The 19928-nt window shown below is 39.2% G+C and overlaps 1 protein-coding gene across 3 annotated transcripts in view; it reads right to left on the bottom strand.

Annotated features, from left to right (window-relative positions):
* mov10l1 (Mov10 like RNA helicase 1) overlaps window positions 1–8187 on the bottom strand; it is a 54239-nt gene extending 46052 nt beyond the window's left edge. For all 3 annotated transcript variants that reach the window (XM_061969595.2, XM_061969596.2, XM_072913956.1), the window contains exons 1-3: window positions 8049–8187; window positions 7575–7686; window positions 2456–2643 (exon numbers count right to left, since the gene is read on the bottom strand). In XM_061969595.2, coding sequence (XP_061825579.2) covers window positions 2456–2643; window positions 7575–7671 — 285 coding nt within the window. In that variant the 5' untranslated portion in view covers window positions 7672–7686; window positions 8049–8187. The remainder of the gene's footprint in view (window positions 1–2455; window positions 2644–7574; window positions 7687–8048) is intronic.
* Between the last annotated feature and the right edge of the window lie 11741 nt (window positions 8188–19928).

Genomic DNA, 19928 nt, shown 5'->3' with positions numbered 1-19928 from the left:
TGATTTCCTATTATGCAGCTCATTTTTATTTGACAGTTTTTGAAATCATGCACAAAAGTGCACTTTATTTGTTTTAAACTATTGTAGTGGCGTTCTGTACAAAAAGTGCACTTTAATTTAGTGTTGTTTTGATATATCATCTTAGTGACATCATGCACAAAAGCGCACTAATAGCTTGTTTTAAAATGTCTCTGACAATCTTGCACTTTCTGTTTTGGAAATGACATGAATGTTTGTGCCACTGCTTAATAACTGTTTAATAAATACAGTTTTGCTAAATTGACTTAGTTGTGATTTCCCTCTCTGCATGAAAGTTTAAAATGAGCATATATTAATGCAGTATGAAGAAGAATGTTTTAATGTAGACACATAGAATCATCATACTGCTGTGATTATATGCATCAAGTGTTCATTCAAGGCTAAGGCAAAATATCGCGATACATATCGTGTATCGTGACATGGCCCAAAAATATCGAGATATTAATAAAAGGCCATATCGCCCAGCCCTATACAAAAGTAAACTTCACTCTGTAACTGTGTTACAAAAAAGGTCAGTTAGAATAATACATAATGTTGGGTATAGAGAACATACAAACATTTTATTTATTAAATCAAACATATTGAAATTCAATGATTTGGTGCATTTGGAAACAGCTAAAACGATGCTCAAAGCAAATGATAAACTGATATCCAAGCCAAGAATGTACAAAAATTATTCTCAATGAAAGAGACGAAATATAATCATAAAATAAAAATCAAACTTAAAACATACTCCTACACGTACAAAACACTTTAAACCAGTGGTTCTTAACCTGGGTTCGATCGAACCCTAGGGGTTCGGTGAGTCGGCCTCAGGGGTTTGGCGGAACCTCCGCCGCAGAGGTCAAGACACACCCAACTCATCGTGTAAATAAAAACTTCTCCCTATCGGCGTATTATGGATACCCCCAAACAATGTTCCCTCCAATTTTCCATCCGATTTGCAGGTGTGTAATTTGTTGTGAGTTCATGCACTGTGTTGGTTTTGTTCTTTGAACAAGGTGATGTTCATGCACGGTTCATTTTGTGCACCGGTAAACAACAAATAACTGTCTTTAATTTGAAATTATTTTTTTTAATTTTTCACTAAAGAAGGGTTCGATGAATGCGCATATGAAACTGGTGGGGTTCGGTACCTCCAACAAGGTTAAGAACCACTGCTTTAAACCCTTAGCATATTAGTATGAGGAATTAAATTATGGAATGGTTTAAGCAAATAAGTCAATGTACTAATTAATATTCAGTTTAAGAGGCTATTCAAACTACAAGTGTTTACAAAGTACCAGGAAGAAGAATTGTGACAAATGTACTGAACCCATTGAAAATAAGACATCTCATTAAGTAAATCATAACTGACTTAACAATTTATTACCAGAACTGTTGTATTTAGAATTCCTTGATGTAAATTGTGTTACAAATTGGGAAGAAGAAGTAAATATATGTGTTAGGGCCCTAAAAGGGGTATATCAAATAAGCTTAACTTCTTCCAACTACTTTCCAGGTATGTTGTTGTGCAATATATTTTGAACAAGGTTAAATACAGTTTTCCGTATAATACAATGAGAATGTTATATTGCTCAATTATTCTACCTTATTTCAATTATTGTGCAGAACTATGGGGAAATACATATCACAGTAACATAATGCCTTTATTTCTTTTACAGAAAAGAACAATTAGTATTATTTTTAAAGTAGGATATAGAGACCACACAAATCCACTCTTTATTAGGTCAGGATTATTAAAACTAAGACATTGTAGAATTGCATACTCTATTAGTGATGTTCAAAGCTAGAAATAAAGTTCTCTCGAAGGACTTACAAAAGTTATTCGTGTTCACGTCTCAATATGAGAATCACATAATGCCGTATGACTTTAAACATCCAAGAGCGCGAACAAATTTGAAACAAATGTGCTTGTCTGTTGCTGGTGTGAAAGCATGGAATTCTTTAAAGAAAGACTTAAAAAGTTGCAAGAATATTTTTGAATTTAAAAAGAGTTACAAAAAGAGACAACTGGCATTATATCAAACTGATTTTTGATTTTGATTGGACGTGTTATTGTGAAAATGCTTAAAACGGAAATTAAAAAGTATGTTGGAGTCCGGGTGTTGGTGGAGGGAACAGTGACAAAGTCATCTAAAATAATGTGTTAAAAAAGGGGGCAGATAAATATAAGAATATTATTTTTCCATCTGCTTCTTTCTGATCATATAAGAAACAACAAAAAAAGCAATGAAAGTGTGAACTGTATGTGGCATGTATTTATGCATTTTCATGAAAAGAATAAAAAGAAATAATGATGAATATATTATATTGAGTCTGTATAAATGTTCAAAATAAACTTTAACCCACAGTAGTTGATATTTTAATAAAAAAGTGGCTTTTTTTCATACAGATAGACATCAGTGGGGCTCACCCTTCGGGCTTTCCACCCGCCTTGTGCGCCATCTTTCACGGCTATGCAGGTCACCGCGTCTCCTTCTTTGAGCGGAGCCCCACCCAGCACCATGTCACTCGTGAAGTAGATGGCACCGTCGATCAGGCCGTGGTCAAGGCCCAGCTCGGTCACCACGCCGTCGCGAACGTGGCTAATGCTCTCCGATTCTGAAAGGCCAATAAAATGAACTTGAAATGTCTTATACAAAATATACAACATAAGGTGGCTTTAACATTTCAATAATGAACAAAGCAAAATACGTCCTGGGCCAAAAATCACTTCATATTCTCTACTGCTCGCTAGTGTTACCATATCGGAGTTATTGTGCAGAAATATGGGGAAACAACTACAAATGTGCGCATCATTTGTTATTCACCGTGTTACAAAAAAGATCAATTAGACTGATATATTATGTTGGATATAGAGAACATAAAAACCCTTTATATATTGAGTCAAGCAAATTGAAGTTTGATTTTGTAAAATTGCAAACAGCTAAAATTATGTACAAAGCAAACTATATAACCTGCTACCAAAGAATGTACAATAATTCTTCTCTACTAAAGAGGATAAATATAACCTTAGGGGAAAATCTAATTGAAAACATTTGTATGCATTAGAACCTTTAGCATATCAGTATGTGGAATTAAATTATGGAATGAGTTAAGTAAAGAAGTTAGACAATGTACTGATATGATCCAGTTTATCCATCCATCCATTTTCTACCGCTTATTCCCTTTGGGGCCGCGGGTTTAAGAGGTTGTTCAAATTAATAGTGATTACAAAGTACAAAGAAGAATAATTATGAGAAACACTTTCAACCTTATTGAAAATAAGATATTCTTCATCTCAGTATGTTTAACATGACTGACTTATATTATCTATTACAAAAACGTCTGTATTAGACATTCACGGATGTCATTGCACTACAAAAAGAAGTCAGTAAACGAACATATATATTTGTAAACGCTCTGAAGTGGGAAAGGGGTAAGATTAAATAAGCTTTGCTTCTTCCTACTCCTTTTCGGACATGATGTAAAGCAGGCCTGGGCAATTTTTTTGACTCGTGGGCCACATTTAGAGAAAAAAATGTGTCTGGCGGCCGGGATATCTATTTTTAGGAACACTAATACAAAACCTAACAATAATGTCTGATTGAATGCTAAAAACGTTATGACAGACCGCCTTAAAAAAACGTAATGGAATTTTACATGTTTCTATGAACGATAAAACACTGAATATTGACAAAATATGAACGTCACACCCCCTTTCGATCAATATATTTTACAATCAAGTGAAAGGCAACAAAAATGCAACAAGCAGTGAAATATTAACGTGAAGGGTACAAAATGAACCCACCTACAATCTGATACATCACTAAGCTTTAGCACTTTGTTATGAAAATCTCCTTCCGCATCTGTGGAAACGCTTCCCACCCACACTGTTTGGTGCCTCGTCTGAGCTGCTGTGACGTAGATTACACCCTAGCAATGTTCCCTCTAATTGTTCATGTGTCTGAGCAAACACAAAAACTCCCTGAGCATTCAGTGGAGCACGTGTGAGCAACATCACACGGGGCAATACCAGCAGCACACCTGTCTCAAACCAATCTTTTATAATAACACTCAAATGAGGAGTCATATTCATGAGATTATTTAGTAATATTAGTGATTTGGCCCACTTGTAATGAAAATAAAGGAAATCTTGTTTTTCAGAAGCTATGAATTAGTATTGTACAGTATGTCTGGGTGGGGGTCCTGCTTTGGAAATAATGTGTACCCCTTTCAGAGATCACATTTAGTTCCCGTTAAACATCCTCATGTTGCACAATGAAATGTAAGCATAGGATGAAGTGTGCATTCCTGTAACTTTCTCTAGTAACAGCATTCCATGATTAATATAACTAAATTAACAATAATAAATGACAGTAGAATAAGCACACGTATGACTGAGGAGTCATAGTGTAACTTTGTGTGGTGTTTGAGTTGTCCGACTTTTTTTGTGGCCATAAACGCACCAGTGGCTTAGTGGTATGCGTGTTGGTGACAGATGACAAGTTGGTTTTGGCCTGGTTTGTACGGCAGAAAATGACTAGTTGTTCGAGATAGAAGTTTTTTACTCATGTTTTTGGTGTGGTTATGGCCGAATATAAACAGTTATGCTCAATAAAGTGATCGATATAATTCCTGTCCTCGAAGCATCTCGATAGACGTTACAATAATTGAACCGTGTTGACGAACACCGTTTGGGCCGCTTGTTGTCACTGTCACTCAGAGTTGCATTGCAAAATTACACAGAATAAATGTGTTTATTTTGTTTAGAATTCAGATGGGTTTTGATTTGGTGCGCGGCATATATTTGCTGTGCGCAGAGGACGCTTGAGCAGTGCGCAATTGCCCAAGCGCGCACCTTAGAGGGAACGTTGCACCCTAGTAACTAACTAGATGACCATAGTAACTAATTAGATGACCATAGGAACTAATTAGATTACCATAGTAACTGGTATATCATCCATAAGTGCAGATTCCAACCATTGAAATACTTTGTATTAGGGCTGCAACTAACGATTAATTTGATAATCGATTAATCTGTTTATTATTAGTTAGATTAATAGATTAATAATCAGATAAAAGAGACAAACTACATTTCTATCCTTTCCAGTATTTTATTGAAAGAAAACAATATACTGGCGCCATGTTCTTTCATTTTGCCAAATAAAACAAGGAAAATGTTACAAAAATGCACACTTTTGACACCCCTACTATAGATAATAAAAAATTAAATGTGATAAATGTATCGATAAAAAGCAGAGCCTGGCGACGCATGCGCATTTATCATAACTTTCTCGCTCTCTCTGTCTCTGCCCCTCCCTCACCAATGCTGCTGCGCGCACAATTTGTTGTGTTTTTAACCTTCTTAACCCTGAACGTACATTGAAAATACACGCAACCCTAACTCAAAATGCCGGACATTTGAGGCATTTAAGAAACACCGTCCGACAGCTCCGCAAAAGAGGACATGTCCAATGAAAAAAGGACGTATGGTCAGTCTATCCTAGCCCGGTCGCTGCTAGTCTTCTTTTGCTAGCATGCTAGCAGCTAACGGGCTAGGATAGACTAACCATTAGAGATGCGCGGTTTGCGCACACAACCGCGGAGTCCAAGGATTATCCGCGGGTCGGGCGGTTGAAATAAAAAAAAATTAGATTTTATCCGCGGGTCGGGTCGGGCGGTTGAAATAAAAAAAAATTAGATTTTAAATATATTCTGGCGGGTGGCAGTTAAACCAATTCGGAAATATATATACATAGTTAAATGTTGTTACCCACATACGAAAAACGAGCAGGCACCTGCAGCATATGCCACAACAGAAGAAGAAAAAAAAAAAAGAGATGGACACTTTTACGGAGCGGAGAAGGGACGCCTCGCCGGGGTCCGGGACCGAGGCCCCTTCCCCCGAGAGGGCCCCACCGGGAGCCGTAGCTGAGGTGATCCGCGAGAAGGGCCCGACGCACGTCCAGGGTCACCACCGCGCCCACCGCACCGACACCCCGCCTCGTCCGCCTTCGCCGCGGCCGGCGTCACGCGCAGCAGGTAAGCAGCTTACCTGCCCGCCACCCCCGTTGCCGGGGGCGCGTAACAGGGGTCACTCCGCGCGCTCCGCCCGCGCAGCTTACCTGCCCGCCACCCCCGTTGCCGGGGGCGCGTAACAGGGGTCACTCCGCGCGCAGTGCGCTCACAAAAGGGGTGGGGCTCACCCTGGTGAGCCGAGTGGGCCACTTTTGGTAAGCAGAACTGGCGCTGCGGGATGAACCAAACGCCGGGTTAAGGCGCCCGATGCCGACGCTCATCAGACCCCAGAAAAGGTGTTGGTTGATATAGACAGCAGGACGGTGGCCATGGAAGCCGGAACCCGCTAAGGAGTGTGTAACAACCCACCTGCCGAATCAACTAGCCCTGAAAATGGATGGCGCTGGAGCGTCGGGCCCATACCCGGCCGTCGCCGGCAGCGAGAGCCGCGAGGGCTAGGCCGCGACGAGTAGGATGGCCGCCGCGGTGCGCGCTGAAGCCTCGGGCGCGAGCCCGGGTGGAGCCGCCGCGGGTGCGAGGGACATCGCACCTCCACGCGCTTGGAGGTGCGCTCAGCGCTGCTCCCAGATGATTGCGCACTGGTGTGCGTCTGGGCCGTGACAGCGTGGCACGCATTGAATGTCTGTGCTGCATTGGATCAGTCTCCTTTCTTTAACAGGCAAAAGCTTTATAACCTCACTAATGCCTTGCATCGTCTATATTAGATATATAACAAAGGGCGGGTGGCGGATGGCGGGCGGGTGCGGTTTTGATTAAATGTTAGATCGGGTGGATGGCGGATGGTTGACGACTTTTGTGATGCGGTTGCGGATGAAATAATTGCCTATCCGCGCATCTCTACTAACCATACATCCTCTTTTCACCGGACATGTCCTCTTTTGCGGAGTTTCATAAATGCCTCAAATGTCCGGCATTTTGAGTATTTTTTTACACAACGTGCAGTACGCTACTTAATATGTCCGTGTGGAAACTCGTTCGGTACACTTCCGCACCGAAACGAAACCCCAATACTGAAACGGTTCGATACAAATACACATCCCGTTACACCCCTATTATTTGTTTCTCAGCTGTTTGTAAATGTTGCAGTTAATAAATAAAGGTTAAAAAAAAAAAAAACGTAGCCTCTGCGCATGCGCATAGTATGGATCCAACGAATCGATGACTAAATTAATCACCAACTATTTTTATAATCGATTTTAATCGATTTAATCGATTAGTTGTCGCAGCCCTACTTTGTATAGTTCAAGACTTACGGTTGTTTGAAAACATGACTGCACATCATAATGGCAGCTACACTCTCCATCTTAAAGATCTAAAAAAAAATATTTGGGAATGTCCGGCGGGCCAGATTGAAAAGCTTAACGGGCCGCATGTGGCCCCCGGGCCTTAATTTGCCCAGATCTGATGTAAAGTGAAATGATACGAACTTATGTGATGTATTATGCTGTAAGTGTGTTCATGTTCGAAATAAACTAAAGAAACTTTAGAAGTGATGTGTGCTAGTGACCTACCTGCTGCATCGCTTGGGCCGCCATTGGCCTCCACCTGCGCGGTTCTCCACAGCGGAGATATCACTTTGGACAGCAGGTATCGGACAGCTGAAAGCATGTCTGCAGAAGTGATCTGCAATATTGATGCAAGCGTGTAAAAAAGGTGGAACTATCGAAATACTTTGTGGTAAGGAACACTCGCGGTTGTTTACGTTAGTAGACGCTAAACTTCGCCCCCCCGCGCTGAGTCACACCTGTTTCATATGCTCATTTATTTAGCAGCCGTTACACTACCGATGACGAAAAAGAGTTAATGATTACGATAAACATTATATCTTATATTAGAACAATAAATGCCAATATAAGGTGACAGGATATTACAATAAAACATGCGAATAACGCTGCCAATAATAACCGATTGTATGCTACTTTATTTAGCTAGCTTAAAAGTTGGCTAACATAACTGCAAGCTACGATATAAACTCCACTAATTACCTCTTATTGTGAGCGTTGGAGTTAGAATAACCTTCTGTAAACACAATATTGCTCAAATGTTGGAAATAAAGGGCCAATAAGGCAGTAGTCGGACCCGAAAGAAGTTAAGGAGCAGCTATCCCGGGGCGTGAGTCAACATGACGTAGCAAAGTGTTAAAGGGGAGGGGCCGCATGTCAATCTGCACTAGTTTTTTTTTTTTTTTTTGGTTAGAATTTATTGTTGAATTTAGATATTTTCACACACGCTACGATTAATAATTAATACATTCACTAGGATTTTTTTTAAATCTTCAATTACAGTAACCAATACCTTTTAAGCCAGGTAGCAGGGCCACTTCATACATGCTGTCAGGGGAGGCAAGTGAGGCAGTGCCTCACCTTGCCACCAGGGGGTGGCTATACCTTTAACAAGTTAAAAGTGTTTAAAGATGCAAGCATGTTTAACACATATAGTTAATATTTTTAACAAGTTAAAGGTGCTTAATGATAATACAAGCATGTTTAACAATGTTAGTGTATGTATCAATTTAAGTGGACCCCGACTTAAACAAGTTGAAAAACTTATTCGGGTGTTACCATTTAGTGGTCAATTGTACGGAATATGTTCTTCACTGTGCAATCTACTAATAAAAGTTTCAATCAATCAATCAAAATAAGTTAAAGGTGTTTAAAGATAATACAAGCATGTTTAACACATATAGTTAATATTGTTAACAAGTTAAAGGTGTTTAAAGATAATGCAAGCATGTTTAATAAATATAGTTAATATTGTTAACAAGTTAAAGGTGTTTAATGATAATACAAGCATGTTTAACACATATAGTTAATATTTTTAACAAGTTAAAGGTGTTTAAAGATAATGCAAGCATGTTCAATACATATAGTTAATATTGTTAACAAGTTAAAGGTGTTTAATGATAATACAAGCATGTTTAACACATACAGTTAATATTGTTAACAAGTTAAAGGTGTTTAAAGATAATACAAGCATGTTTAACACATATAGATTCCTTTCTTTCATGAAGACAAGAATATAAGTTGGTGTATTACCTGATTCTGATGACTTGCATTGATAGGAATCAGACAGTAGTGCTGATAACGTCCACAGTTTCAAATGGAGGAGAAAAAAAGTCCTCCTTTCTGTCCAATACCACATGAAAGTGGTTGGTTTTTGGCATCTTATTTGTCCAGCTTCCGTACTCCTTTGTATACACTTTACAAGAAATACATTGGCGGGAAACTCCGTAGCTTGCTAGCTTATGCACGCCAGCTTTCTGAGACTCTTATGTTGTTAGCGCAGGCAGGATGAAGCAGAGCTTTTATTGTGCAACTGTGCAGTCAGTCTTTGGAGTTTTGACGACAGGTACGGCGCCAGAGTCTGTTGAAATAAAAAGTGTTTCTCGCCTTCCTGTCGGTCATTTTTTCTTAATAATGATCTGGCAGCAGCCAGCGTCATCTCAGAAGACCCTCGGGTGCCATGAATGTCAATCAAGTGACGAAAGTGACGTCATAGTGAAGATTTATGATCGCTCATTTTTAGGACTATTTTTTTTAATGCCCCTGCATTAGATGTTCAAAAATGAAGTAATAAAATAAAATACGTTTTAATATTTCTCTTTTGGGCTACGCTTTCTATGTGATTTTGGTGTGGTTCCTGTATATTTTTGATAATTTTCATGGTCAAAATCGCTGAAATTCCGTGTTTCCTGATGAAAATAACGCGGCAGACGAAGAAGTTAGGCGAACAAAGTGTATTGAGCGTGTGCGTGCGAGGGGGCGCGTTCTTGTTGCCACCGGGAAAAGGCAGGCCGTGAGGCAGAAAGTACCTCTGCCTCAAAGTAGGGGGCGATATATCAAAAGTTAATGAATTGCCAACACCGGTTAACCCTTAAGAAGTAGAAGAAGAAAACAACTGCTACGCTTCTCGTAAATTTTTCAAGACTGGACTTTCAATCAAAGCAAGAAGTCATTAATACTGGGAGACCAACGCCAGAGCTGCCAGATTTGATTCAAACGTGTGTGGTCCGAGGACAGAAAATAACTTGTTCATTTCAAAAGGATTGGTATACTGGAAAAGAATGGTTTTGTGGCTGTGCTACAAAAAATGTCTTCATTGCTTTCCCTGCCTTTTATTCTCAAAGAATGACCGTGTTTGGACCCAAATGGGATATACTGAATTGGCGACTTGTCCAGGGTGTACCCTGCCTTCCGCCCGAATGCAGCTGAGATAGGCTCCAGCAACCCTGGGAGGGACAAGCGGTAGAAAATGGATGGGATGGATCTGAAAAAGCTGCCAAGAAGCCTCGAAAAAACATGAAAGCTCATCTGCCCACATTCAAGGTCAGATTTCTTTCAAAACGTTTGGAATATCACACATTGATCTGGCTTTAAATGAACAACGGAGACTAAGTATCAGCATCCACAATGCCAATGTGAAGGGAAATCGTGATATACGTATTAAAAGACCTGATAAACGCCACTTGCTTTTTGGGGAAACGGGAGCTTGTATTTCGTGGCAATTATCTCAATTGAGAAAGAGAAACTTGTAAAACTCAAAGAAAAAGGAGGACTTCTACAACAAAGTCATAGAGATCTTCGTCCCGAAGGAAAGGCGAATGGACTTCATTTGCAAGTAAAGGTAAGATATACTGTCTAGTGCAGGGGTCCCCAAACTACTTAAATGTGTCCTTTCTAATCCATTTTCCACCGCTTGTTACTCTCGGTGTCTACTAGCCGCTCAGGCATATCATATTGTCTAAAAATGCATTTTCCCATCGATAACGTGACATCATTGCGCTCGTGCCGCAGTGTCAGGCGAGCACACAGGAAGTGCGCGCTCTTTCAGTCAATTAGTGCACGAGGAATATATACATATATCCATCCATCCATCCATCTTCTTCCACTTATCCGAGGTCGGGTCGCGGGGGCAGCAGCCTAAGCAGGGAAGCCCAGACTTCCCTCTCCCCAGCCACTTCGTCCAGCTCCTCCCGGGGATCCCGAGGCGTTCCCAGGCCAGCCGGGAGAGATAGTCTTCCCAACGTGTCCTGGGTCTTCCCCGTGGCCTCCTACCGGTTGGACGTGCCCGAAACACCTCCCGAGGGAGGCGTTCGGGTGGCATCCTGACCAGATGCCCGAACCACCTCATCTGGCTTCTCTCCATGTGGAGGAGCAGCGGCTTTACTTTGAGCTCTTCCCGGATGACAGAGCTCACCCTATCTCTAAGGGAGAACCTCGCCACCCGGCGGAGGAAACTCATTTTGGCAGCTTGTACCCGTGATTTTGTCCTTTCGGTCATAATCCAAAGTTCATGACCATAGGTGAGGATGGGAAAGGTAGATCGACCGTTAAATTGATAGCTTTGCCTTCCGGCTCAGCTCCTTCTTCACCACAACGGATCGATACAGCGTCCGCATTACTGAAGACGCCGCACCGATACGCCTGTCGACCTCACGATCCACTCTTCCCTCACTCGTGAACAAGAATCCGAGGTACTTCAACTCCTCCACTTGGGACAAGAGCTCCTCCCCAACCCTGAGATGTCACTCCACCCTTTTCCGGGCGAGAACCATGGACTCGAACTTGGAGGTCCTGATTCCCATCCCAAAGTTTTGGGACCCCTGGTCTAATGTCTGCTCTGCAGGTGCTGTGTTAATTGTGTGCTAAGTGTGCTGAATTTTTTTATTGTAGCATCATACTGTGTGTTTTTAAGTCGGTGCCATTGCATTACTGTCATGTTTGTAAATCTGACTTGTGAGTCAGTGACTTAGCATCATACTGTATGTTTGTACAAACCCCGTTTCCATATGAGTTGGGAAATTGTGTTAGATGTAAATATAAACGGAATACAATGATTTGCAAATCCTTTTCAACCCATATTCAATTGAATACACTACAAAGACAAGATATTTGATGTTCAAACTCATAAACTTAATTTTTTTTTGGCAAATAATAATTAACTTAGAATTTCATGGCTCCAACACGTGCCAAAGTAGTTGGGAAAGGGCATGTTCACCACTGTGTTACATCACCTTTTCTTTTAACAACACTCAATAAACGATTGGGAACTGAGGAAACTAATTGTTGAAGCTTTGAAAGTGGAATTCTTTCCCATTCTTGTTTTATGTGGAGCTTCAGTCGTTCAACAGTCTCCGCTGTCGTATTTTACGCTTCATAATGTGGCACACATTTTCGATGGGAGATAGGTCTGGACTGCAGGCGGGCCAGAAAAGTACCCGCCCTCTTTTTTTACGAAGCCATGCTGTTGTAACACGTGCTGAATGTGGCTTGGCATTGTCTTGCTGAAATAAGCAGGGGCGTCCATGAAAAAGACGGCGCTTAGATGGCAGCATATGTTGTTCCAAAACCTGTATGTACCTTTCAGCATTAATGGTGCCTTCACAGATGTGTAAGTTACCCATGCCTTGGCCACTAATACACCTCCATACCATCACAGATGCTGGCTTTTGAACTTTGCGTCGATAACATGATGATGGTTCGCTTCCCCTTTGGTCCGGATGACTTGATGTCGAATATTTCCAAAAACAATTTGAAATGTGGACTCGTCAGACCGCAGAACACTTTTCCACTTTGCATCAGTCCGTCTTAGATGATCTCGGGCCCAGAGAAGCCGGCGGCGTTTCTGGATGTTGTTGATAAATGGCTTTCGCTTTGCATTGTAGAGCTTTAACTTGCACTTACAGATGTAGCGACCAACTGTATTTAGTGACAGTGGTTTTCTGAAGTGTTCCTGAGCCCATGTGGTGATATCCTTTAGAGATTGATGTCGGTTTTTGATACAGGTCACGGTCATTCAATGTTGGTTTCCGGCCATGCTGCTTACGTGGAGTGATTTCTCCAGATTCTCTGAACCTTTTGATGATATTATGGACCGTAGATGTTGAAATCCCTAAATTTCTTGCAATTGCACTTTGAGAAACGTTGTTCTTAAACTGTTTGACTATTTGCTCACGCAGTTGTGGACAAAGGGGTGTACCTCGCCCCATCCTTTCTTGTGAAAGACTGAGCATTTTTTGGGAAGCTGTTTTTATACCCAATCATGGCACCCACCTGTTCCCAATTAGCCTGCACACCTGTGGGATGTTCCAAATAAGTGTTTGATGAGCATTCCTCAACTTGATCAGTATTTATTGCCACCTTTCCCAACTTTTTTGTCACGTGTTGCTGGCATCAAATTCTAAAGTTAATGATTATTTGCAAAAAAAAAAAAGTTTATCAGTTTGAACATCAAGTATGTTGTCTTTGTAGCATATTCAACTGAATATGGGTTGAAAATGATTTGCAAATCATTGTATTCCGTTTATATTTACATCTAACAGAATTTCCCAACTCATATGGAAACGGGGTTTGTATATCTGACTAGTGGGTCAGTGCCTCCCCAACCTCAAACCTCACTGCACGTCACTGCTTTAAGCCAAATAGCAGGGCCACTTCTAACTGTATCTGTACAGAATTGGGGTGCAAGTTGCGCGAAGTAGCTTGCTCGCTTAAAATAATGGACAGCTGTTGCCAGGTGCAGTTTATTACATCTTAATCGGTGAATTGACCAATAAAGTTCAATATCTGACTAAAACTCTGTATGTAATTGTTCATCTTACCCATACGTTTTGGACAGTTAAGAGTACATTTCTTACTTTTGATATGAAACATTTTTCACATGGTATGTTGTTGTTTATGTAAGCTTACTCTTCTGCCCCAAAAGGGTGACATTTTGTCAATACATGCAACCCTTTAAGTCAGGGGTGTCAAACATACGGCCCGCGGGCCAGATCAGGCCCACGAACAGGTTTTATCCGGCCCGCGAGATGAGTTTTTTAAGTATAAAAATAAGCTGAAATGTTTTAATTAAAGAAACTGCTGTTTTAAATGTGTTCACTGAATGTCACAATAGCAATTATTTGTGTCCTCTGTGTCTACGGGGGCGGAGCTATGTGCCCTGTAAAGAGGACTGGGGACACATTATCTGGGCGCACATAAATATGGTGAAATAATTTGTATCCCCCTTCAACTTCATGTGTGATTAATGAAACAAGCCCAAATTCACAATGTTTGGTGCAGATGATGCTACATATGTACAGAATAAACCACATGATGTTAGTACATCAGTTGAGGAAAATGGGCAAATAATAACAATAACAATAACAATAATTGATATTATTATTAATTCCATCTTCTGATAGATTAAAAATTAACACCAATGGGAGCATTTTAAAACTCTGCCAGACTCAATTCCACCTATTTCACTGATGAACATTATTACATAATTTATTCAGAAAGTAGAAATAACAACAAAGGAAGATAGAACACTATTAACTGTAACATGTAAGTGCAAAAAGAATAAAAAATACTACATTATAATTTGTTTATTTTCAGCTTGTGCTTGTTCTATTTTTAATAGGGATGTCCGATAATGGCTTTTTGCCGATATCCGATATTGTCCAACTCTTAATTACTGATACCGATATCAACCGATACCGATATATACAGTCGTGGAATTAACCAGGTATGGTGAAGATAAGGTCCTTTTTTTTAAAAATTAATAAAATAAAATAAGATAAATTAATTAAAAGCATTTTCTTGAATAAAAAAGAAAGTAAAACAATATAAAAACAGTTACATAGAAACTAGTAATTAATGAAAATGAGTAAAATTAACTGTTAAAGGTTAGTACTATTAGTGGACCAGCAGCACGCACAATCATGTGTGCTTACGGACTGTATCCCTTGCAGACTGTATTGATATATATTGATATATAATGTAGGAACCAGAATATTAATAACAGAAAGAAACAACCCTTCCGTGTGAATGAGTGTGAATGAGTGTAAATCAGTGTAAATGGGGGAGGGAGGTTTTTTGGGTTGGTGCACTAATTGTAAGTTTATCGTGTGTTTTTTATGTTGATTTAATTTAAAAAAACAAAACAAAAAAAACAAAAACCGATACCGATAATAAAAAACCCGATACCGATAATTTCCGATATTACATTTTAAAGCATTTATCAGCCGATAATATCGTCAGGCCGATATTATCGGACATCTCTAATTTAAAAAAAAAGAAAACAATCTGAAGTTGTCTTTATTTTTAAGTTATAATGCAATGATTTTACCAGTCAGGCCCACTCGGGAATAGATTTTCTTCAATGTGGCCCCTGAGCTAAAATGAGTTTGACACCCCTGCCTTAAGTGCTGCTCTGCATTTTTTGCCCCCTGGAAAAATACACCACATGGTGGCACCAAAGTTTAAATAATAATTCATTTTATTTATATTGCCATTTTTACCAGGAGATCTCAAAGGGCTATTACAGGTTAAAAATATATTTTGGGGGAAAAAAATGTAAAAGGATACATAAAAACAAGCAGTTTAATATACAGCACAGGCCAAAAGTTTGGAGACACCTTCTCCTCATTCAGTGCTATTTCTTTATTTTCATGACTATTTACATTGTAGATTGTCACTGAAGGCATCAAAAATATGAATGAACACATGTGGAGTTATGTACTTAACAGAAAAAGGTGAAATAACTGAAAATATATTTTATATTCTAGTTTCTTCAAAATAGCCACCCTTTGCGCTGATTCCTTTTTTGCACACTCTTGGCATTCTCTCAATGTGCTTCAAGCACACCTGTGAAGTGAAAGCCATTTCAGGTCACTACCTCTTGAAGCTCATCGATAGAATACCAAGAGTGTGCAAAAAAGTAATCAGAACAAAGGCTGGCTATTTGGAAGAAACTAGAATATAAAACATGTTTTCAGTTATTTCACCTTTTTTTTGTTAAGTACATAACTCCTCATCTGTTCATTCATAGTTTTGATGCCTTCAGTGAAAATCTAATAGTCTGTCATGATCCATGTCCCGGATCATGTATTATGTTCTGTTAGTTTTGGACTTCATAGTTCCCTTTTTTGTGCACCCTTGTTTGTTTAAGTTACCATTGTTACTTATTATTTCCACCTGCCTCTGATTAGTGTTCGCCCGCTCACCTGCTGCCCGAACACTGATCAGAGGCATTATTTAAACCTGCCTTGCCCTCCAGTCAGGGCTGGAGTATTGTTTGTTGTATGCTGTGGACTCCCTGTTTCATGCAATGCTCTGTTCATGCTTGTTTTCTGGAGATACCATAGTTCATGCTGATGATTTCATGCTTAGTTCATGCTGCTCGTGCCTTGCCAAGTAAGTTTTGTTTATTTATGCCACAGTTAGCGACTTTTTGTTTCATGTCCATAGTTCAGGATAAGTGTTCGCTTTTGTTTCCTGCGTTAAGTTGTGCCTTCGCCTTGTGCGCCTTTTTGTTTTCACCTTTTTTTGAACATTAAAACCATGTTTTCTTGTACACCGCCTGTCATCTCTGCATCTTGGGGTTCGTCACCTCCACATCATGACATAGTCATGAAAATAAAGAAAAAGCATTGAATGAGAAGGGGTGTCCAAACTTTTGGCCTGTACTGTATATATTTAAAAAGGGTTTAAAAGAAACTTCTAAGAGACGTAACCAAAAGATTTGTTAGAAAGAAAAGTTTTTAGGGGGGCCATATTCAGCCCAGGAATGACAGGTTCAGTTCAAAACTTGGGAGACAAACATTTTTGCAGCAAATTCCTAAAATCACCAGAGTGCTCCTGTTGTATAGAGGAACTTGGACCACTGTAAACACATTGGCATTTTAACCTTGCTAGCAAACATAGACAACTTGTGTCCAAACTGGTGATTTACTGGTGATTTATTTAACTGAGGCATTCCTCAAGGCACCCCTTAAGCCCTCTTTCTTCTGGCACATAAATTTTTTAAATCATATTGTGATTTATGTATCTGAGGTGTTCCTGTAGCTTGTTTGCGTCAAATGCAGTCAGTAGTGATTTGTTCAACTTCTTTAGTTATACGCGTGGTGTTTCTCAAGGTTCCATTTTAGGTCGTCTCTTTTTTTAATCATTTTGGCCATTAAACTGGTGGCCCACGAGTTCAGTTAAAAAAACGTCTTAGAGATTCACATTTTTCAAAAGGTCCTTAATGTCATGATCTGTGGTCTGGATTATGTTTTTGTTATTTTCTGTTTGTTTTGGACTCTTTTAGTTCCTGTTTGCGCCCCCTTGTTTGTTTAGTTACCATGGCGACTTATTAGTTTCACCTGCCTCATGTGTTCGGGACGCACACCTGCTCTAATTAAGAGACTATTATTTAAGCCTGTCTTTGCCAGTTAGACGACCTGGCGACATTGCTCTTTTCATGCTCGTTTCATGCCATTGCTTCATTCATGCCGCAGTAAGTCTTGTTCGTTCTATGCCATAGTTTGGTTAGTTGTTTTCTATGTCCATAGTTCAGTCTAAGTGATAGCGTATGTTTCCTGCGTTAAGTTCCATGTTCCTTAGCCTCTCGTGCAATCGGCACGCTTTCCTTTTGTTTTATTTCCTGTCTTTTGTCCTGTGTAGTTAGATTAATTATAAATATGTTCCTTCCTTCTACCTTTGTCCGGAAAAGTCCAATTGCATCCCGGGAGAACAATCCTCGCAGTAGGCTGCGAAACCCCCCTCGTCGTGACACTTAAAAACAGCAGAGCGCTCCTGTCACTCAGATATAATTAATAGATGGACATCAAATGTCTCCTGTAGAGCAGGGTTTCCCGACATTTTTGCACCAGGGGCCGGTTTAATGTAGGCAGTAGTTTCACGTATCGGCCTTCCACGTGTGGCAGATAAATACAGCAAAAATAAGTGCATGAAAAATACAACTAACCATAATGCACTCTGAAATAGTGGGGTTCCTGGCCCTTTTCCCTTTGCAAAAAAAATCTCCAAAGACTTGGAGATTTTTACGTTTTTTACTCATTTTCGCTAGCTTGTAAGCTTATTTTTGGCTAACTATCTGATGCATTGTATGTGATGCGTCATCGTCGAGGACAAAACGTTTGATAATAATAAAACTAGATATACTTGCCATTAGTGCTGATGTATTTCTATCGATTTCTATTTTTATAGATTTATACTTCTATTCTAAAAGTTAGGTATTCATATTTTGTGCAATATTTCATTCATTTTTCATTTTTCATTTCATTTATTTATTTATTTCAGGCAATGACATAAACAAGTACAAAGTTGACAACACATAATAATATAAATTAATATAATGCCAAAGGTAATATATAGTATGTATTGCATGATTGTCCAGTTTTGCCTGAAAGGGAGTGGGAAGAAGATAATTTATTTAATCCCACCCCCAGTTCTCCATTCAGTGATTATTCACATGAGTTTCACTCTTTCTTTGTTCAAGGATTATAATGCAGATGTTGTATCATAGTGGCATTACCACAGGTAACAATAATTATCACACTGTAACAATAATTTGTATCAACAATGTAGGAATAATGAATATACCAACAATGGTAATAGACAACATAACAATAATGGTAAGGAAACATTGAGCACATGTTAACACTTTGAGACAGAGTACAGCAGCAGGTCAAATTAAAGACCCTCATCTCTATATTTGAACCAGACTCCATGTTTGTATAATAGTTTAAATCGATTAATAGTTTGGCATTGCTTGTGTTGTAAGTCCAGATTGTTTCATAGTTTTACTCCGCATACAGACACACAAAACGTTCACGAGTGGTTTGAGCTCTCGGCAATAAGAAATATCCAAAGCCTCTCAAGTTATGAGCCTGCACTCGTCTTATAAAAAAACGTTGTAGATTAGGCGGCAATAATTTGTTAAATGCTTTTTATAAGATTATTAATGTATTATATTTAACAAGGTCATCAAATTTTAGCAACTTTTATTGCATAAACAGATTATGAGTATGTTCTAAATAACCAACGTTGTGAATGATCCGCACTGCTCTTTTCTGTAATATGATCAGAGGATGAATTGTGTTGTGGTAAGTATTCCCCCATACTTCAACACAGTATGTAAGGTATGGGAGTACCAAGGTGCAGTATAGAGTACGGAGTGCATTTTCATTGAGGTATAGTTTTGCTTTGTTTATAATTGAGAGGCTTTTGGAGATTTTTGTTTTAATGTGTCTGACATGAGGTTTCCATGATAGTTTACAATCAATTATTACTCCCAAAAATGTATTCTCATTTACGATTTCAATTTGGGTACCATCAATACTTATTTTCTGTTCAGACATTATGTTGCGATTTCCAAACATCACTATCTTAGTTTTATTTATATTCAAAGATAATTTATTTGTGTCCATCCATTTTTTTTTACTATGTTTAGTTCTGTGTTTACTGTATTTATGAGCTCATTATAGTCATCACTACTGTAGAATACATCTGTCGTCTGCAAATAGTATAAATTTCAGTACTTTGGATGTATTAAACATATCATTAATATATATATTAAACAGTTTTGGCCCCAACACGAAGCCTTGGGGGACACCACAAGCAATGCCAAGAGTATCAGATAAAAATTTACCCATTTTAACAAACTGTACCCTCCCTGTTAAATAACTTTTTAACCAGTCACCAGCCAGCACCCTAATTCCATATCTTCCCATTGTATCTAGTAGAATTGAATAATTAATGGTATCAAAGGCTTTCTTTAGATCAATAAAAATACCAACTGCATATCTTTTATGCTCCAGTGCATTAGTAATTTTTTCAATGGCTTCAGTTATCGCCATTGAGGTTGTTCGTTTGGACCTAAAGCCATACTGACCGTCATTGATTATATGATACTTCTCAAGCAAAGATTCAAGTCGAGAGTTAAATAGTTTCTCTAATTTTTCATAACTAGATACACTTATGTATGATGTTTGGTGCAATTTTTCCATGTTTAAACGCATCTGTTAATGCTAACTACTTGTACATTAACGGCAGCACTTTACATTTCTAAGTCAAGTGAAATGTGTATTTTAATTCTTC

This window comes from Nerophis lumbriciformis, linkage group LG10 (assembly GCF_033978685.3).
Source record: "Nerophis lumbriciformis linkage group LG10, RoL_Nlum_v2.1, whole genome shotgun sequence".
NCBI classification, from domain to species: domain Eukaryota; kingdom Metazoa; phylum Chordata; class Actinopteri; order Syngnathiformes; family Syngnathidae; genus Nerophis; species Nerophis lumbriciformis.
The sequence above is the reverse complement of the archived record's forward strand: the minus strand, read 5'-3'. Positions and strand labels throughout refer to the sequence as shown.